At 51.1% G+C, this 24839-nt stretch overlaps 1 protein-coding gene and 1 long non-coding RNA gene across 2 annotated transcripts; one reads left to right on the top strand and one right to left on the bottom strand.

Moving 5' to 3' along the window:
- The first annotated feature begins 103 nt into the window (after positions 1–103).
- Positions 104–19999, top strand: LOC135322518 (uncharacterized). The gene is made up of 2 exons (XR_010383114.1): positions 104–145; positions 15587–19999. It is a non-coding gene; the product is annotated as an uncharacterized LOC135322518 (long non-coding RNA).
- FOXRED2 (FAD dependent oxidoreductase domain containing 2) lies at positions 8030–24605 on the bottom strand. The gene is made up of 9 exons (XM_031463200.2): positions 24561–24605; positions 23376–23927; positions 21280–21531; positions 20890–21153; positions 19783–19949; positions 17119–17284; positions 15509–15750; positions 14087–14257; positions 8030–11306 (listed from the first exon to the last, which is right to left on the bottom strand). The coding sequence occupies exons 2-9, from the start codon at positions 23924–23926 to the stop codon at positions 11047–11049; spliced, it is 2073 nt and encodes a 690-aa protein (XP_031319060.1). The 5' UTR covers position 23927; positions 24561–24605; the 3' UTR covers positions 8030–11046.
- Between the last annotated feature and the right edge of the window lie 234 nt (positions 24606–24839).

Genomic DNA, 24839 nt, shown 5'->3' with positions numbered 1-24839 from the left:
TCTCGGCAACTTGAGGGGAGGCGAGGCGGAGCCTCAGTTAGGGACCGGAAGAGAAGTGCTCGGAGTAGGAGAGGCCGGAAGAGGGGCGGGCCCTTCGGGGAGTGACCGGAAGAGGGGCGGGTCCTTGGAGGAGGGACCGGAAGAGGTAAGCGGGCTCCCGAGGAGGGTCGGGAAGAGGAGGAGAGGGAGGCGGGGCCGCTAGGGAAGTACAAGCAGAAGAAAAGGGCGAGAAGGTGGTGTGGTTCCAAAGTTTGCAAAGTCTTGCTGCCTTATAGGTCAAGCAGCATCGCCCACTCCTCTCTCACTGTCTTCGAACTTATAGAGTTGGTGAAAGTTTTTTCCTTTATTTACAAATGAGGAAGCTAAGCTCCTGAGAGGTGTAGTGCTGCTCGGAGCAAAAGACTCTGTTTGGGAGTCAAGAGGGCGCTTTGTGGACTTTGTCTCTCACGTGCGACTCTATAACCTCGTGGTTTCGAGCAAGTCACCCTGCCCCTGGGGTCTTCAGTTTCCCAATACGTGACGTGAGAGGCTGGGCTTGTCCTGCATCCAGACCTCTCAAGCCTGTCTCTGGAGTTACTTGGCAACTAGGCCCAGACAAGATATAGTGGTGATACATGGAGGGCCTGCCTTTGAGGCCCCAGGTAAAGTGTGGTTACTTAAGCATCTTCTTGGGCCTGGGCCTTCCTTTCACACCTCTTGTCACTGTCATGGACGGGTGTCTAGGCACCTGTGTGTCTCAGGCTGGTGTCTCTCTGCACCCTGTACCTTACCTTACAGCCACTCATGACCTGATACAGTTCTGTGAATACATAGATGCCTTTTCCCTCCTCCTTGCGTTTGCTTAATTTGAAATGCTTTTTTCTGTCCCATTTGGTAGAGCACCTACTCATCACCTCTTTGAGCAGCATTCATTGCCTCCTTCTCTCTAGTGCTTTGTCCATAACTATTTCATAACACATTGCACAGTGTCTGTCTCTTCCACTAGACCATATGCCTCCTGAGAGTAGGGATTTGTAGCTTTTGTATGTCTCCAAACCTCCATTTGAACCTACATGCCAGCCAGTGAGAATCAGAGTTTCATAGTTTGCTCAAATGTCTCTCCCACCTCTGCACTTTGTAGTTGCTACTCCCTATAACTGGAAGGCTTTCCCTTCTACTGTCCATCTCAGAAAAATGCTACCAGATACCTGATGAGGCATCATCTCTGGGGACACCTGATCCTCCTTGGTGGGAGCAGATTCCCTCCTCTGAGCTTCCACAGCCCCTGTGCATCTATGGGTCACCACGCTCAGTACTCTGTATTGCTGTTTCTTTATTCCTCACTCTTTGCTGTCAGCACCTGGGGATCTTTGTCTCTCCATTGCTTACTTTAGGGCTTGGTACATTGTAGTAGGTGCTCAGTGATTACTTGTCCCACGAACAAAGAGCTGGGACCCAAATTGTATTTTTGACTTCAGATCTTGTTTCCCCCACCACATTACGTGGACCCATTGTGCGCTTCCAAAATTATTGCCATGTTTTCCTGCAGCTCATCTCAGCCATATCATGCTGTCATTTGTCCTCTGTCCAATTGGCAGGTTCATGCCCTCACTTCTCAGGCAGACAGGGCCACAGCTACAGCTGTACAGGGACTGTCTCCTGGGATGGGGTGAGGGACTCCTTGGAACAGGCCCACATCCCTGGCCAGCAGCAGCTGTGTCAGCCTTCCACTAAGGAGAGTCCCTTGTCCACCGCAGGCAGGAGACCGGGGAGGGCTTGGGCAGGCATGGTCTCCTCCACCCTGTCTGATCCCTTACTTTTGCCTCTGTCCCTGCTGAGGACTGGAACCAACAGTGGTGATCCTCCTGGCTCTCCCGAGGTCAGCATCCCTCGGTGCAGCTGTTCCTGCTAATGCCAGATGCCATCTGGCGGCAGCGGAGGTGGGGGGGTTCCCACCCTGCTTGTTTTCATTTCTGTTTTTCTTTGTCTCTAGCACTTTCTTGTCCAGAGACTGATTAATCCTATTTAGCATTTCCACAGTGTTTTCTGTGGAAGGCCAATCCCCTGATTAATTCACACTTCAAGTTCCAAAGGAGGACCAGTCAGGTTTATCCTTTTTCCATAGTCACTTCACCTCTGTTGACCTCAGGCTTCTCAGCTGAGGACTGGGAAGGATGGTGCCTTCCTTATAGAAGGCTGTGAGGTTGCAGGAAGGACGGAGCACAAGGCCTGGCACATCATTAGTGCCTGCTGAATGAAGGCGTCCCCTTCCCACCTGCAGGGAGCAAAAGGCTACAAAGGGGTTCCTCGGCTCTCTGGTGGCTCGTCTGCCCAGCCGGCTGCTCTTGTCTGGCTCTGGCGCAGCGACAAGGCCGGCTCAGGGCACAGGTGTGAGGGGAGGGGAAGGAAGCCAGGGCTGGTGGCCTGAGCTTGGATAAAGCTCCTGCTACCACTTACTGATATTTATGGCAGTGTTTTTCTGACCGCAGGATGTGAGCAACCAGTGGGTGTGTGAAATCGATTTAGTGGGTTATGATCAGCTTAAAAAATCAGAACTGAAAATGTTATATACAGTAGGTTGTATAAGTATTATTTTGTGAAATATTTGTTGGTGTTATGTCTATATATCTGTATGTCCTAGGCTGTGATATAGAATGTCTTTCTTGCTGTGGATCATGGTCAAAAGGTTTGAAAGCTACTGATATACTGAAGTTACTAAACACCTGACACTTCTAAAACACCCTACATGAATTAACTCATTTAATCCTGCAACCGTATAAGGTTATTACTGTTACAGCGCCCATCTTACAGATAGGGAAACTGAGACACATCGTGGTTAAGTAGCTTGTCCAGAGTCACTCAGATAGTAGGAGGTGGAAGTTTAAAGGTGATGCACTATCCCTAGCAAGGATCTGATATGACTAGATCGCTACCTCTTCCTTGCTAACCCCTAGGACCAGCCAGCCCATCTAGGCCACCAGAGGGCAATGTGGGGCTCAAATCTAGGGGATTGCAGCTGGTGGCAGGGCACTCAACAGTTTTCAGCAGTGGCTGTAAACGGGTGCTCACACTGGGGCAGTGTGGGTCTCCCAGCCTCCTCCAGGGCAGGCCAGGCCACCAGCTCGACACAGTCCCAGGATCCCAGCTCCCTCAAGTCTGCAGGGCACGTCTCAATGACTGCGTGTCCGAAGATTTCATGGCTGTGGGGAGGCACCTTAAAAAAAAATGCAGAGAGATGGAGAGGGGCGCAGGGAAACCTGATAGTGAATTTCCCTTCAAAAAGTGTTGCTCCTAGAGTATCTTTGCTTTCAATCTCCATCTTGATGGTAATTTTTGCTTTTTGTGTGTGTTTTTAAAATGCTGTTGCAGAACAATTGGAACCATGACTTCCGTTTTGCAATTCAAGAAGCTGGTTTCAAGTGATTCCTGTTCTGTCATGTTTCCAGCAATTACACAATGTCCCCTCACCCCTTTCTGAACATGAAGACTTGACACTGGAACAGTAGCTTAACTCTTAACTCCTCTACTGGCAACTGCTCCCTCTCGGGAGAGTAGATCTGGAATGCTGTGGCTGTGATGTAGGTGGGCAGATGCTGGCGCCCTCCCTTGCCCACCCCGCCAGTGCCCTCAGCAGACACATGCAGGCTGGGGCATCAGTGCAGCTGGGCTCATTCTGGATCCCACCTGCTGTTGGGCTGAGGCTCCTCACAGGCTCCTGCCTGGTCAGGTCTGGAAGCTCAGATTCTGCTGGGCAGGGCAAAGCCTACAGCTGTGAGAGGCTGGGGAAGGGATGCAAAGAAGGACCTTTTCTCTTTGCCAGATGTCTTCGCCTCCTTCACCCTTTGGTATGCTCCTGGTCCCTGTCCGTGAACACGAGCAACTCGAGTGGAAGAATGAGCGCTGGGCCCAGAATCAGGACCACATGCTTCTTCACCAGTTCTGCTCCTAACCCACTGAGTGACCTCAGGCCAGTCGGTCAAACATTCTGGCTTTGTTCCTTCTCTGTATGAGGCTCTAACAGTGCTTACTCTATAGGAAGGTTAGGAACTTTCATAATAACGAAATAATGGCCAGCACATCTGTGGTCCTTACCGTGTGCCTCCTAAATGTTCTCGCACTTTTCATATTTCAGCTCATTTTATCCTCACAGTAAGCAAAATACTATTATTCGTCACATTTTATAGATGAGAGAAACTGAGGTCCTGAAAAGATAAATAACTTACCCTAGATCATGAATCAAGCAAATGGCAGGGCTGGAACCCTCCCAGGCAGACTGGCCCCAGGAGGTGTATGCTTAACAACTTAGCTCTACTGTGTCTTTAATATTATCTTTCAGTGAAACTTAACATGTACAAACTCTTCGAAAAGGTACCCTTTAAATATTAGGTCTTATTATAAGCTTTGCCTTGAGGTGCAAATCTCAGACCTGTGCTGGAAAGGCAGGTCTCAGGTGTGCTGGCATTAGATCTGTGGAGCCTAGATTGATGAAACGTGGGCTTTGGAGTCAGATGGACCTGGATTTGAATCTTGGCTCTGCCATGTACATGCAGTATGATGTAATCCATCTAAGGCTTGGTTTTCTCATCTGTAAGATGGGGCTGACAGTATGTACTTCAGATACCATTTACAGATGTGCAAATCAAGTCTTAAAGAAGTCATCTGACTTACCAAAGGCACACAGCTATTTGGAGGCAAGGGCAGATCTTCTGACCACAGGTCTTAAATTTTTCCCACTGACCTACAAGGATGTGGTGGGGTTAGGTCTGAGGATATGTATATTTGTCTTCAGTTGTAAAAGTATTGCTGGCAAAAGTTACAGTGAGGTCCAGTGAATAAAAGTGACTTCGTTTCCTGAGCCTTTGCTTCTTTGTGCTTCAGGTTTGACTAATAGTAATATTTACCAATATCCTAGGGTTGTTGTGAAGGATTAAAAGAGATAATGCAAGTAAAGCACTCATAGTAAGTTCTCCTGGATTTCATCATGAAACTTATTGAGGCTTGCTTTATGGCCCAGCCTATGGTCTGTGTTTGTGAATGTACCACATGCACTTGAAAAGAATAGTTATTCTATAGTTGCAAATGGCATTATCTTGTTCCTTTTTATGGCCGAGTAGTATTCCATTATATATATATATATGTGGGATATATATATATATATATATATATATCCCACAATCTCTTTATCCTTTTTAATTGATCCCTCAGTGTAGGTACACTAAACAGTTCAATACCATAGTACGTACTATATTTTACCACGAGCTCCTTCATGAGTGTGTTCTGCAATTATTTTTGTAATACATTTATTAACAATTGCTAATGTAGATATTATACCTGCTCTTACAAGTTTGCCCTTCACTAATCCACCTTGATATTTTGCTCCCTGGTTCCTATGCCCCTTATCTATTGCTGAGTAACAAACCACCCCAAAACTTAGTGGCCTTGGACAACAACAATCATTTTGCTCACAAATATGAAATTTGGGCAGGGCTTGGCAGTGACAGCTCATCTCTGCTCCAGGTGGGGAGGGTCATCTGGGGCTGGCCTGTCCATTTCCAAGATGGGACACCTGCATGGCTGCAAGTTTGTGCTGGCTATCAGCTGGAAGGCACTTCATTCCTCTCTACATGGGTTCTCCTTGGGGCTGCCACAGTTTGGTGGCTGGGTTCCCAGAGGTGTAGTGGAAGTTGCTAGTCCCCTGGGGCCTGTGCCCGGAAACTGGTGTGGCATCATTTCCTCCATGTTCTTTTGTTCAAAACAGTCCTGAGGCCACCCTGATTCAAGGGGAAGGCACACAGGCCTCACATCTTGATAGGAGTTGTTGTAGAATTTTTGGACATCTTTAATCTACCCCAGTGCCTCACAGCAGAGGCTCTGGGCACCTCTTCTTCTCCTGATAGACTGACTTATTTAAAATTTAAACATGGCTAGTGTTAAGGGGCTCATCTCATACATTTTGCAGTTGCTTTATTTCTAAACTACAGTGACTGATTACAACACACTGAGAACATTTTGATATTGTATTGTGATTTTTTTTTCTGTTGGTGGGACTCTTCTGCATCTAATTAATTTATACTGATTTGGAATGACTTGAGAGACTGATCTGAGATGGTGACATCTCAAAGAGAATAAAAAAGCAGGTGACAGACTTTTGAAAAATTTTGCAATTCACACTAAGCTTGGGGTTTTCTCCAGAAGAACAGGCAAAGCCGTTTTATTTATGCAGAATTGAGAGAGGAGCAAGACAGTCTGTTGGTCCTTTCTTTCCTGCTTAAATACATCTGTTGCTTGCTATTTTTCATTTCAGGGATGATGGATTGGTTGTGTGATGTACTTGGATTAAATACTTGGGCTAAAGCATCTCATATATTTGCCCATCAACTTCCCTTTGTAGCAGATTTAATATTCTGTCTGAGATGCCAGACTGAATTAAATGCTTTTTTAAAGCCTACAGCCTGACAAAAACCTTTCCCCAGTCAGCACATTTTTACCATGTTTAAAAAATAAGCATCCGCAGTGAAACGATGCAGGCTGTGGTTTCTTTTCTAGGGAAGAATCCAGTTTGGCTTTCGGGGGTGATGTAACTGGTCAGAGAACTGAGGATCCTGAGGCTGAAGTCTTGTCAAGGCTGAGCCTCCAGACTCCAGAGCTTTCTTCTCATCTTGAGTCATCCCACTTTGCCTGGATCACAGGAACTGGCTTGATGGAGTCAATTGGTACTCTTTTTGAGGGTAACTTTTGTGTAATTTTAACACTCCTCTGCCTTCCTGTGGGAACCCCACACACTTCTAGTTTGGGGACTTGTTTGGTCTCTTGTCACCCAGGGTTCACATGAAGGAAACTCACAGGGATGGTGATGAGGAGATGGTTGCTTCAATGATTTAATATTTAGAGGATGTCTCAAAGGAGGTGATTTTCAAAGTACCACACCACTGACTTGCTATGCAGTTACTTTCAGCCCCAGATTCCTCATCTGTAAAGTGCGGAGAGTAATGGTTGTGGTGATAATTAAATTAATGCCATTTAGTGCATGTATTAGTTATCTATTGCTGTGTAACAAATAGCACCCCTCACAGGTTCAACAGCTTAAAACAACAAGCATTATCTCGAAGTTTCTGTGGATCAGGGAGCTGCTTAGCTGGGTGGTCCTGGCTCAGGGTCTCTCATGAGGCTCTGTTCAAGGTGGTGGCCAGAGCTGCAGTCATCCAAAGGCTGGAATGGGGTATGATCCACTTCCAGGCTCACTCACATGGCTGTTGGTAAGTCTTAGTTCCTTGCCACATGGGCCTTGCCATACTGAATGACCTTTCAACATGACTGGTGGCCTCCCCCAGAGGGAGGGACTTGAGAGAGGGAGGGAGAAAGCAGTCTCTTGGTGGATGAATGCCACAGTCTTTTATAATTATATCCTAATCTTGAAAATGACATCCTGTCACTTCTGCTGTATTTTATTTGCTAGAAGTGAATCACTTAAGTCCAACCCATACCCAGCAGGAGGGGAATTAAGCTCCACCTCTCTGGGAAGAAGTATCAAAGAATTTGTGGACATATCTTTAAAATCACCACAGCACAGTTGTGGGCATGTAGCAGATACTCAATAAATGATTAGATGTTATTAATAGCTTAGCAGACAAATTCATTTCTTGGTGGGTTGATTTCCAGGCCGACTTTAGAGACATCCCACTTTTATCAGGTGAAAGGAATCCTGGGCTCAATCCAATCAACAGATTGGAGATGACCTCCACACAACGAGGATTTGATCTTTCATTCTCTTGTCACTTGGGAGGGAAGGCTTTGCAGACATCTCCTCTGTTGTGCTGCATCAATCAGTCCAAGGACTCTAGGAGATGAGCTCACATCACTTAAAATTCACTTCTCTAAACTGAGCATATTTTCTTCCCTGACACTCAGTGCAGTGTCTTCCCAACTGGGGCCAAGGGATGACACCAGGGACACCACCTGGACTGAGGGGGCAGAGCATACCCTCGGGGAAGGGCTCTCAGCTCCTCTTGCCCCTGGCAGTTTTACATTCCAAAAACAGAGACGATTTTTAAAAATAAATGTATTTATTTCACTATAGAGCATTACCCCAAATTTGGGCAAAAGAGGAAAAATGGGTGGGGGGGAAGACCTCTACAAACTTAATACAACCACACTTTGTGATATTTCATTTTCACAGTTTCCCTTGTAGTTTCCTATTTTTATGTAGCTACAAGCAGTTGCAACTACAATTTCATATTCTGATTCTTTTCACTTAACTGTGTCACATGTGTATTTGTATTACATGGTCCTTCACCACTTTTTAGTTTTTGATGGCTGTATAATATTCCAGTGGGTGAATGTACCATAGTTTGCTTAACTGTTCTTCACTTTTTCATTTATTTCAATCAGTTCTTTATATATTTATTTTTAATAAATAAGTTGTTGTATCGTATTCTGCCGTAACTATTTTTGCCCAAGTTGTTTTGCCTTTTAATTTTTACCATTTTCTTTAAAATGGTCACATTAGTCACATTAATTAGGTACAGGCTAGATGGGTGTACCTAGAAATGTTAAACCTTTTCCCCCAGGGAATTACTGTTGCCTCTAAACTTGGAAAGCCCTTTCTTTTATTATAATATCCCCTCTTCACTGCCAGTGTCTACATGGCTTTGAAAAATTCGTCTGGAATTAATTTTGAAGTATAGCATTAAAAAGGGGTCCAACAATGAGATTTATTTTCTTTCCCAAATTACTGACTCATTGGTCCAACATTATTTATTGCACGGTCCCGCACAATCTTTTCCATTGGTTTGTGATTCCCTTTTAAAATCACCTTGGTCTTACTTAGAACAGGGGCTGTTTCTTGCCTACTGTTTTCACTGATTTGTCTGTTTTGTACAAATAATTTTATAATATTTTAATAAAGAAGGAATGAATGAAGTCAGGCCTTGGCTAGAAAAGGAACTTGTTCTGGTTGGAAACAATGAGATCTCCTGGAGGGCTGTCTAGACTTGACAAGAAAAGGAAGTGAGGCACTGAAGTAGGAAATGTGAGTTTATATAACACAGCAGGAAGACAGCAGGCACCCAAAGATGGCATGCCCAAGGCAGCACGCAGTCAGGGGCCAGGAGTCACAAAAAAGGCTGGACGGTAGGGGTTGCCAGGAGGATCTAGATAGGACTCCAGCAAATGCAGCAACGGTCTTCATAGGAAAAAGTACTTCTCTGTTTGAAGCCAACTATTAATTGACAGGAAAGAAACCAGGGAATGCCTGTCTCTCATCAGCTAAGCAAGAACTGAACCTTATCTTACTAAACACAAATAAGGCTGGTGATATCTGGATGGAATTAACAATCTGGCGGATAACGGGACAAGCAGCAGCTGTCACTTAGCTAGGCATCAGTAAACTGTGTTACAGCACCTCAAACTTTTACTGGAACGAGGGGCTCAGCCAGGCTCTGGTAACTGGGTAGGTGAGACGTGCATAAGAGGGTTTGATATCATGAGTATGGTCCTAATGAAAAGATTTTTAAAAAAGCTTTTGGAAAAGGAAGGGTGGACTGATGGGACCCAGTATGGGTTTACCTGTAATCTACATGAAATACGGCAAGCCCAGCACCTTGGGATTAGGGACAGATCCTTAATCTAGAAGTTTCAGCCCTGTACAAATTATGCCAGGTATTGCCAGGGGGAAACACCTCCTCCCTGACAGGCTAAGGCTGCTGGAGTCTCCATGTTGTAACTCTGCAAATGACTGGAGGACAGACAGCAGGGCCAGGGGTGAGGGATTTCAACCCAGCCAAGAGAGGAAGAGGCTGTTCCCAGAAAAGGGCTGTGGGTCCAGGAAGCCCACGTCCGACCAGTTTTGCACAGATACAAGGACTGGTAAGAACCAGTGAGAAAACAACCACCTATGATTTTGGGCTTGGAAAAACCACCATGATTATCTTCTGTACAAATGCTTTCCCATGGCTCACTCGTCAGTGGGACTAAAATGTCTGATGGGAGAGGAAGAAGGGAGCAGATTCCTGGTGAGGAAGGACAATGAGAACAGCCAGAACAGCTCAGGGAACCAGAAACTAAATTCATCATCGTTATCTTATAAATGCATTTATAAACGATTCCTTGCACACGTTGAGCCGGGCTCTGTGCAGACAGTGGGGTCAGTCACCTCTGGCAGAATCCCCACTGGAACACAGCATGGTGGCAATTTTACAAAACGTAATTGGGCAGGGGAGAGGTGAGGGGCTGTTCAGGATGCCAGAGCGCAGGGGTAGGATGAAAGAGGAGAGAACACAGAGGTTGAAGACAAGTCAGGGGGTGCAGTCCCGGGAAGAGGGCAGCTCTGAGTTCTGCACTTGCTCTGCTCGCTAGCAGAGAGGCTGCTTAGATAAGACAGCCCTGCAGGGAGCTGTCCTATCTCTGCCTGATGACGGCGCCCAGGCCTAGGGCGATAAGCCCCATGAGCCCAGCTGGCCCCCAGGGATTCTGAACACAGGTTGGGGTGGGGAGAGGCAGTGTGCTGAGGTGCGACAGGCTTTAGGGCTATCCAGACGGGGACTCCTGGCTGGGACCTGGGAGTCACCTGACCTCTCGGAGCTGGTGTTTTCATCAGGGGGTAACGTCCCCCCTGCCCCACGTAGTCAAGGACATTAGAGCTCTTGTTTTAAAGTGCCTGCTACAACCCTTATGAAGATGAGGGTGGATTCCACTTGTGAAAAACCCCGCAGGTGGGTGGGATCCAAGCCCCCCTGAAGAGTAGACTAGAAAAAGAACCACTGGGCACTTGATGGGAACAGAACGGAAGCCAACCTGGTGCTCAGTGACAGTTCATCTGCAGACAAGTTCGGTGTGGAAGGTGGCTCCCTTCCATCTGGGAGAAGATTCCTTCTCTGGACGCCACTTCCCAGGCACCCCTGAACACAGCAGGAGAGGAGACCACAGTGTGGCCACCCTTCAGCCCTTAACGTGCCTTCCATGTGGCTTTGGTGCAGTCACTGCGATGATCTGAGGAGTCTTTGGCAATCACGTTGGTGGGAGCGTGGAAACGTGGAGAGACCGCGGGCCTGGGTGGGGACAGCCTGGCCATCAGAGTTCCTCTTTGTTGCCGTCGAAGTGCTGGATCGGAGGTCCTGGAGCCAGAGGCTGCCTTCCCGGCCCCTGGCTGCCAGGCTGCTGGCCGCTGTCCCCTGGGCGCCAGCCCACAGCGGCATAGTCCCGCAGGAGCCCGCTCTCCACTCCATGCTGGCGAAGGCTCTCGGTTCCCATAAGCCCCTGTGTTCTCAGGTACCCCTGCTGGCAAAAGGGCGGCAGCTTCTGGCGCGTTAGGGCGAACAGGAAACAGGACTCTACATAAAAGCAAAAGATCAGGCTGAGAGATGTGGGGAGAGGTGGAGGAGGGCTTGCTGATGCGCTGGGGGTCTCACCTAGGACCCTCTTCCCCTTGAGCCTGGGAACTGACTTTCCTGGGTCTCTCACGTGTGACCTGGGTAGCTGTGGATCTCATGTCTTCCTGAAGTTTCAAGAATAGGAGGCTGCCTTGACATTCTGGAAAAAACCAGGCTCCAGAAGGAAGCAAACCAAAGAGGTGACTCAGCTCCTAAAGATGGGGGCCCCGCAGGCTGCTGTGCGTGGAGCTGGCGGCCTGGGACTCAGGGGCCGCCCCTCAGCCTTCTCTGCTGGGGGCCGAGAACTTGGTGGTCAGTCCCATTTTGAGCTCAGAGTTCCCTGCAAAGATTAATTCCCTCGACCATATCTGAGTTTCAGATACAGCATGTGAAGCACTGTTTCAAGCACCATAGGAGCTACTGAGATAAACCCCGTAAATCCTCATCTGTGCCACAGCAGGAAGCTGATGTGTAGGTCACACCTGATCAATTAGGAAACAGCTGTGGATACGTATGATTTAGAAATATGAAGAGACAGCCAGAAGAGCTAGAAGCAGGTCCATCCGGGGAGTGGGACTGGAAGTGGGGAAAAAGCCAAGTACTTACATAACTGTGATTTAAAAAACAGGAAGGATGAAACAGATATGGGCTCAGTCTTCTGAGGGATTTAGAGACAGGACGGCAAGATGGAGTGAGTGTCAGAAAACCATCCTGAGTCTTTAGTGTCAGAAAACCATCCTGGGCATATTACAAAGGATGCTGTGAGGCTTACACGAGTGAATAGCCTGTGAGGTGCCATGTGAATACTGTTTCCTACTTTACCTCTGACTTACAGCACAGAGGGCCCCTGGCAGGATGGGCCATGGCCATCCTCTCTGAGCAGGGAAGACAGCAGATGAGGGAGAGGCCGGGGGAGGGGCAGTGAGGAGGCCTTTGGGCAAGCACCCACTGCTGATCGCATACACCAGTCACCCCTTCTGCAGGGGCCAGGGGGCAGAGAAGCCCAGCACACGTGAGGCCAGAACTAGCAGCTGCATGTCTGCTAACGGGGTAGAAAAAAGCCCACCTGTTGCCAGCTGGCCCTTTGTGGGGAGGATTCTTGCCAGTTCAAGGCGGTGACACTTGGTGGCTTGTCCTCTTGAGTAGATCTAGGGACCGGGAGCCCAGAGGCTAAAGGGCCTGTGATGATGTGTTGTGGGAGCCATCACCCAGGGCAGGAATACACTCCCTAGGAGGCACTGACATCTCTGTGTCCTCCTGAAACCCCGAGAAACAGGCAGGGGTTTTGGAGCTGAGGTCTCTAGACCTATAAAGTGTAATTTCACGTGTAAGTGTATGGCTAAAGCTGACGTCTGCAGAAAGCTGCTAGTGCAAAGCTGCTTAGCTCTGCTCTATGAGTTACGTCTGTTTGAGCATCACATATATTCAGACTATTAACTGAAACTATTGTTTTAAGCCATTGCCCTTAATATACACATTTTTATTTCAAAGAGGACTGAGGGATGGAACAAGAACTCTTGCTCCCTGACCACAGGCCAAGGACTGACCATCTCTAACCTGACTTGATATGGACAGTGCCTGATACACAACCACTGTCCAGCAGATGTTTGCTGAACAGAAAAATGGAGTAGATACCCTGGTAATTCAGGGGGTTAAAAAAGAAAAGGACAAAAATTTGGCTTGTTTCAGCCATTTCTCCCTCTGGTTCATTCGACTTTCTCCCCAGGTCCCTCTCTGGGTTTCACCATCAGAGCCATCTTCCCGTTCACCAGTTCTCCCTTCGTCTCTGGCTGAGGTGCGACTACTACCCGATACTGAGTTTCTAATTACAAATTTGTATTTTCGCTTCCCGAAGTCTTACCTGGGCCTTTCTCAAGACTGCCCAGTCAGGTCTGGTAGTCCTACCCTTCCATTCTATCTTCAGTAGTCTCTTATTTATTCACAGATTTTGGACACACTTTCCATCCTCTACCTCTACCTGACTGCTCCAATTCCTGCCGTCTCTGGAGGTTTGATCCTACAGGGAGTTGGCTCTGCCGACACTCCCTCACGGTGGTTTGTGTCCTTGTGTGTTAAGTGATTTTTGCTTGGGAGTGCGCGTTCCTGGGAACTTTATCTGTGCGAATTCTCTGAGGCCTAGGTTTAATGTGTGTTTCCTCACAGAAGACTTGCACTGACTTCTGTGATTTCTGCACCACGATGATAGTGTGAACTTTGGCGCTAAACTTACACGAGTGAGGCCTAATAGATGGAAATTCTCAGGGGAGATTTTTACCCCCTGACTGTACCCAGAGCCAAAAAGTGTGTCTTCTCTCTCTCTCGGGAGTGCTTCTGCTTCCCAGTTTACCCTGAGATCCCAGCTTTATTTGAGGGTCTCTGTCTCTACCCTGCTCCAGCCTCGCCTTCCAACCCCCAAGTGCCGGTCAGCGGTCCAGGCTCTGGGCTACTGACGATCAGCAGACAGTCCTCGTCTTGCGGTGGGTTTGTGCTTTTCTCAGTGTCTGGCCTCTGGGCCGTTCCCATTTTCCTGCCAGTTCTTTAAAGACATTTGATAGAGTGTTTTCAGCTGTGCTGTTCTGGGAGGGGGTTTCTGTGAACACCGAGTCCTCCACATGGTAGGAGACAGGAGTCTAGGATCTGGGTTTCTAGATGTGTACCCTAAAATTCTACAAGGCACAGATCTACCTCGTTTTCTTCAACCTCCAGCGGAGCCCCTTTGTCATTCCGTGAACTTAAGTTACCTGCATAGAAGCTTCGCAAATCGGTGTCCAAACAGTTCTCCAGGAAGCGCCTCAGAGGCAGAATGTGACCCACCGGGGCCGTCCAGTCTGTCAGGAAGTCTTCCACGATGTGGTGGATGGCTGTGGGGCGCGGCAGGGGCCAGTCCGCAGGGCGGAACCTCACCTCCTGCTCTGTGGGGAGAAGGAGGGGCACTGTGTCAGAGCCGAGCACAGGGCTTCCCTTCCTGGGACTGACGAAGCAGCTCTGCCTGTCCCAGGGGCCTGCCCTCTCCCTCCCTCCCCTCCAGCCTTCCCGACACACCTCTGGGGGGCCACAGTCAGCTTGTTCAGCTGCTTCTCCAGGTGTTTGGAAGGTTGACGGGAGGAACAGGGACTAGGCTAGACTCATCCCTTGTGCTAACAGAAGGCAGAACAAAGACCCATCACTTGAACTTGGTTTTTTCCTAAGACTTCCATGGACTGAGGTCTACTGTGGCTGCTTTGAAATTCATCTTTCTGGGGTCCTGCCTTGAAGGTCCTTTCTGGGGTCCTGCCTTGAAGGGGTCTTAGAGCCCCTCTAGTCCAGTTTCCTACTTGGTGGACACCCTTCTGTGTGTCCCCATCAGAGGGCATCGAGCCACATCCATCCCTGTATTGGGAAACTTGACTCTGGGAGGTGACCCATTCCACTGTGGGACAGCTTTCACGGTCAGCTGCTCCTTACATGGAACATAAACCTGCACTCCTCTCACTTCTGCATGTTGATACTACCTCTGCCCTGGGGACCGTGATCTGTTTTTAGCTCATCCTCTCCCAGGTGACATCCCTGCAAGTTCTGAAGCGGGAGGCGCACTCCCCTAGCTGTTCATCTGTGGGCAGCTGCTCCGTGCCGGGCGCTGCGCTGGCGCTCTGCCGCATCATCTCGTTCACCCTCACACAGTCCTGCTGGGAGGGTCCTACTCCCCACACCCTCATCTCACACATGAGGAAGCTGAGGCTTGGTGGGGGTTAAGGAATGGTCCAAGCCACTCGGCGAGGAAAGGACAGCCCTGGGAACTCCACCCAGCTTTTCTGTACTCTTTCCTGCTACACTCCGGCTCCAACCAGTTCCCACTCCTTCTCCTGTTCCTTCTAATCATCAGCTTCCAGATCACCCCTCCCCACTCCATGGTCAGCCTCCTTTGGAGATGGCAATGACAGTGCCCCTCTTACTCTGTGGGGTCTGGAGGCGATCATGACACTCCACGTGTGGCCTTCCCAGGTCACGGTTTGGGCCAGAATCTGGGAATAACGTTTATCATTCTTGGACCTTCTGCCCCATTTAGCCTCTGGGCAGAGACCCCTGTGGCCCCACTTCCATCAGCCAAGGGGGCTGGGTGAGGGCATAATGGCAATGGGGTCCGGGGAGTGCCCAGGCCCGGGGGAGAGCAGACACCCACTCACCGGTGGGGAGGTGCCTGTAGTAGTAGATGACCGGGTGGAGGAAGTTGGACTGCCAGGCATCTTCCGTGTGCCCCACAGATCGGTCATAAAAGAAGACGTCCTTGTCGGGCCCAGAGAAATTCTTGCCGTACTCCATATTGATCACGAAGAGCCCGTGCCTGGCCTGTCTTCCTGTGATCGACTCCAGCTGGGCCAGCATCCGCATGGGGAACTCCTCCAGGTACTCGAAAGCTGTGGCATTCCTGGGACAGTGGCAGCATGGCCGGAGGAAGATGCTCAGTGCTGCGCAGCGGTGAAAGGTGTGTGTGCATGCGTGTACCTGCCTCTCAGACCAAGAAGCGGCCACCAAACAGCGTGCTGACCCTGATCAGCCCCGCTCACCTCACTCTGGTGTGACCGTGACAGCAGAGCCCCGACTTGCACCTGGGAGAGATGACCGAAAGCTCTGAGTAACCTGAAACGGGTATCTGGGGAAAGGGTGAGCCAGGCTAAGAACAGTGACAGAAAAGCCCGAGGAGAGAGTGAACACTGTGGTGGGTTCAAGGGGCAGGAAGCAGGCCAGTGTGGCCGGAGTGGAGTCGAGGGGAAAGGGCAGGAAAGGGGGCTGGGGAGGTCGGTGGGGGCGGGGCAAGGAAGGCTGTGTGTGTCACCATGGGAACTTCGGGCCTCGTCTGGATCAAGGGAAGCCACTGGCCCTTGGAAGGTACTGAACACTGATGAATTCATGTGACCTAAGTTTTAAAAGGGCCACTCCAGCCACTGTGTTGAGCACGGACCACGGGGCCAAGGTGAGAGGCTGCTCTATTGGTGCAGATGAGGGATACTCGTGGTCCAGACCAGGGTGGCGGGGGCAGTTGTGGGGCTGGTGAGGGGCTCAGATTTGCGACACAGTTAGAAGGTAGAGCTGACAGGATCTACGGATAGTGTGAATGTGTTGAGCAGGTGTGAAAGAGAGAGGAGTCAAGGGTGATGGTGGCTTTGTGCTGAGCACCTCTGAGTTTCCTGCACGTCCTTGAACTCGGTGTGCTGCTGTGCTCACTGGCTTTGGACCAGGCTGTTCCCTCTGAGGCTTCTCAGCTGCCACCTGTCCTTGGAGGCCCTCCCGACCCAGCTCTTCCCCCTTCCCTGCTCTTCCTGGTTTCCTTCTCAGGAAGTGTCCTCTGTGATCTGCCTTTTATCACTTGATTGACTAGGAGCCAACACAGTCCCCACCCAGGGAGCCCATAAACCCACACAGATGGTGACACTCATCACTGCGGTTCACTGCTCACTTGTTTGGTGCCAGATACTTTCCACCAGTTACCTTTACCCCTTCCTCCAGTCCTGCAACGGAGGTGTTATTATCCCCATTTTGCAGATTAGAGAAAGGCTTGGAGAGGCAGACTAACTTGCCCCAGATCACAGAGGTAGAAAGTGGCAAAGCTGGATTCACACCCAGGTCCATCCGTCTGTCTGCAAAAGCTTGTGGTGTTGATTTCACGATTCTCTCCAGAACAGACTGCTCTCCCCCTGCCACCCTGGCCAGCTTCATCTTAGGAAAGAACCCCTGGGCTATTCCCCACCTGGAATAGGCGGAGAACAAGCCAGGGATGAGGGTGTGGATTACTCACTCCTTCAACAGGACCACGTCAGCCAGCACACTGAACATCTGGTAGAGCCCAGAAGCCTCGTTGACACGCCGGATGATGGCACTGGCCAGCTGTGTGATAGGGTGCTGGGTGGAGGGCCAGGGGACATCGTGGTGGCGCTGCTCCAGCAGCCGGTGGACGGCACGCACTGAAACGACCAGAGGGAGGAAGGGCATGCAGCATTTAAGATGTTATCTTTCACCACCAGGAGGGACGCAGAGGCCCCATCAGCTCTGAACTCAGGGCACACTTGTATGCATGGCTCCAAGGAGATGCCTTTAGAGCAGGGTTCATACATGTTTTCCAAAAGGGGCAGGATGGGAGGCGTCTTGGCCACACTACTCAATTCGGCCTCTGGTGGGAAAGCAGCCGTAGAGATAGGGAACTGAGTTGGCGTGGCTGGATGTGGTCCCCTGGCCAGAGTCTGCCCGCTTCTGCTTTAGGCCATCTGCATATGGAAATCCCACCACAGTCACCTTGTGTGGTGTGTCTAGACAAGACCCAGAGCCCTCCTCTGAAGCCTCTCCCTTCTCACAGTCCCCGAGTCTATCAGGGACACCCAGACGGAAACTCTGACTGCCCCCTCTCCTTCACAGCCAAAATCCAATCTGTTGCTAAGCTCTATTTGGAGATACTTTGTATATTGACATAAGGACAGAAAAACAGCAGCTATCTTAAACAACAAGTAGACATTTTTCTGTGTCCCCGGGGCTGCTGTCACACAGCTGGGAGACTGGGGCACCGCACACAGGGGCCTGCTCTTCGAAACAAACCAGTGCAACACACAAATCCAATAAAGGCAAGACACAGACAATCACGTGTCAGGAGACCTGGATGGCTAATGGTCACAGGAAAGGAGGTTCACCCTTGCTAGTCAGACAGACATCTGGTTCTCTAGCACTGGTTAGGCTGCATTTTGTGAAAGGCTGAGGAATTACTCAGCTAGGGAACTGCGGGGAGGTGCCCGACAGAAGGAACGCATGTGCAAAGACATGAAACCTCAAGAGAAAACCGGCACATTCCGGAAAGCAGGCGAGGCTGGGCTGGGAGGGCGAGCTGGGGCCACCATACAAGGCTCCGGATGCCATGCCAAGCACCTGGATGGGGAGCCCCTGGAGGTTTTTTCGTTTAAAGAACAGTTGTTTTGGTGGGTATCGGAGCAGCTGGATGGGAAGCCAGAGAGAACAGCAGCAGGAGGACCAGTTAGGAGAGACCAAGAGGCCCCCCATCCGGAAAGTGAGGCTGGGATGGATGGGAGAGAGACGGCAGGTCCTACCCGCCCCGGTTACAGTCAGTGCTGCCTGTCTTCCACCTTCCGTTGCTTTACTCTGCCTTGCTGTTTTCTCCTTTTCTCCCGTGGGACCTGTTTCTCAGCTGAACGATGCGCAGAGCTGGGCAGGATGGATAGTCCTCCGCTGGTAGCAGGGACCCTGGTGAACAGTGGCCTGTCCACCCATGACTGTTTCCCATTTGCCTGAAGCTCAGGGGTTCTCTGTGAGCTTCAGAGTCAGATGGGTGTGGATTCAAAGGCTCCCTCTGCCGGCCACTGGCTGGGCGACTTTGGGTAACTTACTTCTCTGTGCCCATTTCCTTATACAAAAAATGGAGTTGAAATAACAGGATCTGTCTCACGGGGCTGTTGTAAGGATTAAGAATGTGACCTGGGGGGAAGATCAGGGGACAGAAGGAAACAAGAGAGATGAGGCAGGACCTGCCAGGAGAGCAGGTGTAGAGAGGGTAACAGGCACAGGAAGGATGAGGAGGGCTTCGTGCTGGGGAGATACCTTTCCCATTCTGTGTGTGTGTGTGTGCGCGCGTGTATTCACTTTGCAAATACTGCAAATAGTTGTAAACAGACAGCTATTTGCTTCTCTGACGACATGTAGGGGGTATAAAATACATGGTCTGGAAATCAACACCAAAACATGATTATCTTTCCTTGCCAAACTGGAAGGATGGTGAAATGCAAAAATCAGCATTAAGACAAGTGAGGCATCAAATTAAAAGCAGAAAGATCAGGGTGAAGGACTCATATGGTGTTTTTATGGCAAAATTAACTGACCCATGTAACACTCACCATGCAATAAAGCACCCACCCAGTAGCCTACCCAGAGTGTGGAAAATCTGTACTCTTAGTACCAAGAGTTCTGAAAAAGAACTGATATAATCCCATTGCAATTTGTATTGAAATTTGTTGGTACCCCAGGAGTCTATGTACGGAGCGCTTCACAGCTGCACGGTCTTAGTCCTTGCAACAGTCCCACAGGGGCGGCAAGTTCACCTCATTTACATCTCTGACTTGGAGGACAGCCAAAGAGGCTCAGAGAGGTTACAAGGTCTCACCCTTGAGACTAGCCAGCTGCTAATCCAGATTAGCATTCTTACCAATACGTGGTAAGCTGCAAAGGGCTTAAGCATTTAGCGTGCCACCCACAGATGGACTTCCTTTTACACTTTATCTGATGTATCTTCTCTAGATGTATCTTCGGACCGCCATAACCCACTGCTGTCTGCCCCGGCAAGGGAATTTATAGTAATCAACTGCTCATAAGCAATCACTTTAAGGCTGGTTTAAGAGAATCGGGCATGTGTTAAACCCTGGGGATGGTTCTGTCTGGGGACAGCAGCCCTCTCTGCCTGGCTCACCTGTGTATCGGAATCCGTGAATGAAGCCCCCAGCAGATTTTCGGTAATCCACGGAGTGGCTGGCGGTACCCAGGACAAAGAGACCGCGGCTCCCTTTGGACTCGTAGCTAGCTCTGACCAGTGGGTATTTCTTGCTGAACTCACCCCCTGAAGAGAGTCGGAGGGACCTGTGAGCAGAAAGCGTTGTTAATATAAATAGATGCTGTGTGTGAAAGACTTTTTATAGGCCTGGCACTGAGTTAGGTACTTAATTCCTTCTCGAACGTAAACCACATCACGACCCTAGAAGGCGGGTATGATCATCTCTATTTAACAGAGTAACTGAGGTTCAAGGTGAAAGATATGGCAGGTCAGGGACAGAGCCAGGATTCGAGCCAGACTTGAGTCTGGGCTCTAGGTGAAAACTGAGCCCTGCGTGACTTGATGGGACAGGAGGGTCTGTTCAGGCCCTCCTGTTTCTCTGTGTCCACCTGTGCCTTGGCCGGAGGAAAGGGAGACACTGGTTCTTTCATACTAAGCCTTGCCAAGGTCCTGGGGCAGCAGTGTCTAAAGATGAGGATCCCTAAAGCAGTTATTCAAAACACAATTAAAAACGATGTGAGCAGCTGACATTTTGTGGAGTATATAGTATTTGCTGAGCACTTTCGTACATGAATCCTCACAATAGCCCTAGAGAAAGAAGCTATGATTCCCATTTTAGCGATGAAGAAAGCGGAGTACAGCCTGGCTAAATAACATTCCGAGGGCTCACAGAGTTGGTAGGTAGAGAATCAGACTGACCCCAGAGCTGTGCTCCTAGCCACACGCCACACTGCCTTTCAGTGAAGCCCCTCTTAATTCTGTCTCAGCTTGCTCTGCCTTCCCTCGGGTGGAGAGAGCACAGATAAGGGCTTGCTGCTGCGGCCTCCTTGCAGCCACCCCACCTCCCCCACTGCCCTGGACAGAGAGCTCGTGTCCTGGATGGGAAACCAGGTGGCATCTGCCTCTGTGCTGAGGGTGCAGTCCTGAAAACCCTGCCCCTGGCCCACTGGACCGCCACTTGGTTCCCCTGGGGAAGGGCCAGCGGGATTTGCTAAAAGCTGCAACCCCTCCCCCGTGTGGACTCACTTGCTGAAAATGGAGAAGTTGAAATTCCAGCCCAGGCAGCGGATGACCCGGTCGTAGGCCACGCGCATGGCAAAGTTGTCACTTTCGTCCTGGGGGAGGGTGATGGCGTCGGCACTCTGGTTGTTTTCCTCCAGGAAGAACTTCAGGGTGATGTGGAACTTGCCCTGGCGGTCCTTCACGATGGCCAAATCCGTCAGGTCAGACTCAAGCAACCCGTCCAGGGACTTCAGCTGGTAGGTGTCCAGCAGGCCATTGTTGATGGCCCTGGGGCCCAGGGGAAACGTCAGGTTTCAGGGAGACTCAGAGGATGGGGTGGTTAGGCAGGCGGGAGTCAAGGATGGCTCTAGAGGGGCTGGTGGCACAGGATACACAAGCAGCTGCCCAGCGTACCTGAGGTCGCCAACGTAGTGAGTGGCCCAGGAGAGCCGGACCCGGGAGCGGCTCAGCATGTGGATGAAGTTGGTGACACCCAAGATGTTCTCTGCCGTCTCAAAGGCTGAGTTCCCCCGGCCCAGGATCAGCACATTCTGACCCACAAAGTCCTCGGGGTCCACGGACACAGACTCGTAACCATCCACGTATTCAGAGCCAGGGAAGTCAACCTGGTTGGGGACCGATAAGCCAGTGGCTACCAGAAGTACACTGCAGGTAGGGAACAGAGGGAGGATGGCTTAGCCTCTTAGCTCCGAGCCCCCTATGTGAAAATCCCACTCTGCAAGTACCGCCTGGCTCGCCTGCCTCACCCAGACTTCTGGCTCCTAAACGAAAACAGGCCATTCCTTAGCTCCCCTGCTACTGACCTGACCCAGAGCACCCGAGATCTTACCTGGCCCCTCACTGAGTGACCCAGGGGGTACAGTGTCCTTTCCACCTTGCTGGGGTTATACCAAACACAAGACTTAGTTTTACTCTCTGACTGAGGAGAGGGTGACACCCTGAGATATCCAAGAATTCACTTAATTTTGAACACAGCGACCACAGCAAGTGCCACACTCCGTCAGGAAAATGAAACTTGATGTTCTGCTTCCCCCTTTCTTACTTGCCTGGCAGATGCAGAATCTGCCAAGCAGTTATTTTTTTAAAAATGTTTTAAATTAATTTTTTGAATGGAGGTATTGGGGCTTGAACTCAGGGCCTTGAGCATGCTAAGCATGTGCTTTACCACTGAGCTATCCCCTCCCCGCTGCGGAACAGTGACTGTATGAGGCCTTGTACTAAGTGCCTTATGCCTCATCTTACTGCTCACGGCAACTCTGCGTTGGTGTCATTTGGCCTGCTTTACAGGTGAGGAGACACAGGCCCCACGTGGGCCCACAGCCTCCAAAGATCCTCCGACAGCAGAGCCAGAATCTGACCACAGACCAGCCAGATTCCAAAGTCCTGCTCTTTATACTGGTGGGGATTACACTCCAGCGGTGGGCAGCCTGGGAGCTGGATCCTGCCAGCCTGCAGAGGAATGGTCTGATCACAAGGTAGTTTCCAAAACAGGTCTGAGTGGCCTGGAGAAGGCGGCATGTGTAGCCCCTTGCTCCTTAGTGTCTGATCTGTCCACTCTGCTCACATTTGACTCCTCTACGCTGTAGCGCTGCTGCCTAAGATGAAAGGATCCAAATGAGCACAACCCTGCTCTCCCTGGGCCGTAACCAGCAAGGAGCAAGGCTGTACCTCTGGCTAATCGCATGAGAAGATGAACTCTAATCGAGCACCTGCCTGCAGCCAGGTGCCAGGCTGAGTGCCAGGGAGAGGCAGCCTGGTGCAGCGTTAAGAACACAGGCTTCAGAGTCAGGAAGATGTGAGCTCAAATGGCAGCTGTGCCACTGACTAGCTGTGTGATATAGAACCAGTTACTCAACTTCTCTGAGCCTCAGTTCTTCATCTGTAAAATAGGGATCAGTGAACCTCCTTCAAGGGTCCTTGTGAGAATTAAACAAATGCAGTATAGTGTGTAACTCTTGAGTCTGGGTTGTCTGCACAATATTAAGTTTTCTCCCAAGCCAAAGCAAGCGATAACTGAATGCTGGCAGCACTGCCCGTTGCGCTCCCTTGTTCAGTTCTGAAATCCTACTGAGTTTGTCTAACACTTGCTAGACACTTGCTAGCATTTCCCAGAATGTACTGTGGGTAATACTAGTTCCAGGATATGCTCTACAAAAAGGGTTTTGTGAGTGCCTAAGCTTAGACAATGCTGAATACTCTGCCCAGTGCTGGAGTGCCTCAGTGAGTATGGAGATACTGAAGACTGAAAAATCCTGGAGGAAAGACATGGTCAGAATGCTCAAACATATTTGAGCACACACATTTCTAGGAAACACGTGGGAAATGATGGCTGAACTGAACCTCTCAAGACTGGATTTCAGCAGGAACAAGGATTAGCAGAAATGCCCCTTTCCTCCCATTTCTCCCACAGCTATGGCCGACCAATGGACCGCCTTCTTCTGGGAAAGGCCCCAGCTTCAGCAGGTGAGCTTTGGAGCCCAGTTCCTTACCTGCACTGGTATGCCTGGCCTTTCTGGTCGGTCAGGATGAAGTAATGGCCATTCCAGGCCCGTCGATCCTTGTTCAGAGTGACGTGGGCAATGGTTGTGTTGTACAGCACGGGGAGCCCCAGCTTGTCCGCGAAGTCGCGCAGGTAGCGCACCATGTCGCCTGCATCGGGGAAGTAGGCGCTCGAGTAGTGTCTGAAGAGCAGCTGGGGGTCGTGGCTGAGCAGAGAGTTCCAGTCGTGGCGTAGGTTGAACTCGGCGTTGGCCTTGCCGGTGTAGCGCTTGTTGATGCTGAGGAGCTTGCGGTGCCGCGGGAAGCGCGTGAAGAAGCTGCCAGGCCCTGGGGCGCGTTCGAACACCACGTAGTCCCTCCCGGCGCGCTGCAGGAAGTAGGCCATCTGCAGGCCCGCGGGCCCGGCGCCCAGGACGCAGTAGTCCCGGTGGTGCCGGGGAGCCCAGGCCCGGGCGGAGCGCAGGGAGAGAGCCGGGTGCAGGGCGACGGTCAGGAGCAGCCCCAGGGGACCCCACAGCGGGGCCGCGGCGGAGAGGCCCATCCTACGGCAGACCAGACGCGTGAGGCCTCGGACCCCAGAAGGCCCCTTGAGGCCGGGGCCGTGAGCGAGGAACCAGGGCCCAGAAAGAGGCCGGGGCTGGCCGGAGCGCTCATTACGACTTAGGGCGGAGCCAGGGCCAGAACCCAAGGACCCCTGAACTCACTTGCCCCGACTCTATCCTTTTAAGCTCGTTTCAAGCTTTGGCTCCCCCAGAAGCCCCGACCCCCTCCATCTCCCTCAGGACCTTGGTTTCTAGGGGCGCCAGACTCTTTACTGTCATGCTAACAAGACGGTGCACGTTCCCCCCAATTCTCCCTTTTAGTGGTGCCCAATACCCTCCAGGGACCTCCCAAGGCTAGACCCTCGTGGGTCACCTCTTTTGGGCCATGCCCCCGCCCTCCTGGCTCTAGCCTGAAGGAGGTGTGGCCTGAAGGCCCCCCGACCAGGGCCAGGCGCCCCGGGCTCTTCGGTCACGTGACAGGGATGCCCCGGCACACCTGCCGCGGGGCGGCGCGAAGCCACCCTCCTGCCGGCGCGCTCCATCCAGGAGCCGCTCCCCACGCGTGCGCGTTGCCCACGCCCGTAGCTCCCGCCTCCCCAGCCCGCCTGCCCACCCCCCGCACAGAGCTCAAACCTCCCAGCCGCTCCGTAGACAGCCCGCAGCCGAGTCAGGCCGCGCTCTGCCGGCCCGCGCCGCGGCGGCGGCGGCCCCGCCCCTCCCTCCCGGCCAATGGCAGGGGGCGGGGTCACGTGGCGGCGCGCGTCACGCTAGCCGGGCAGGGAGAGGCGGGCACGTGCTGCTCCGCGGGCTGGCGAGCGCCCGCGGGTGGTGGCCCGGCTGAAGAACGCATCTGGCAAGGGGGCCGAGGCTCTTTAAAGCTATGCTTTTCCTTGTGTAACGGAGTCATGGGAG

The sequence above is a fragment of the Camelus dromedarius genome, chromosome 11 (genome assembly GCF_036321535.1).
Source record: "Camelus dromedarius isolate mCamDro1 chromosome 11, mCamDro1.pat, whole genome shotgun sequence".
Classification (NCBI taxonomy): Eukaryota; Metazoa; Chordata; class Mammalia; order Artiodactyla; family Camelidae; genus Camelus; species Camelus dromedarius.
This window is presented reverse-complemented; position numbering and strand designations above follow the sequence as displayed.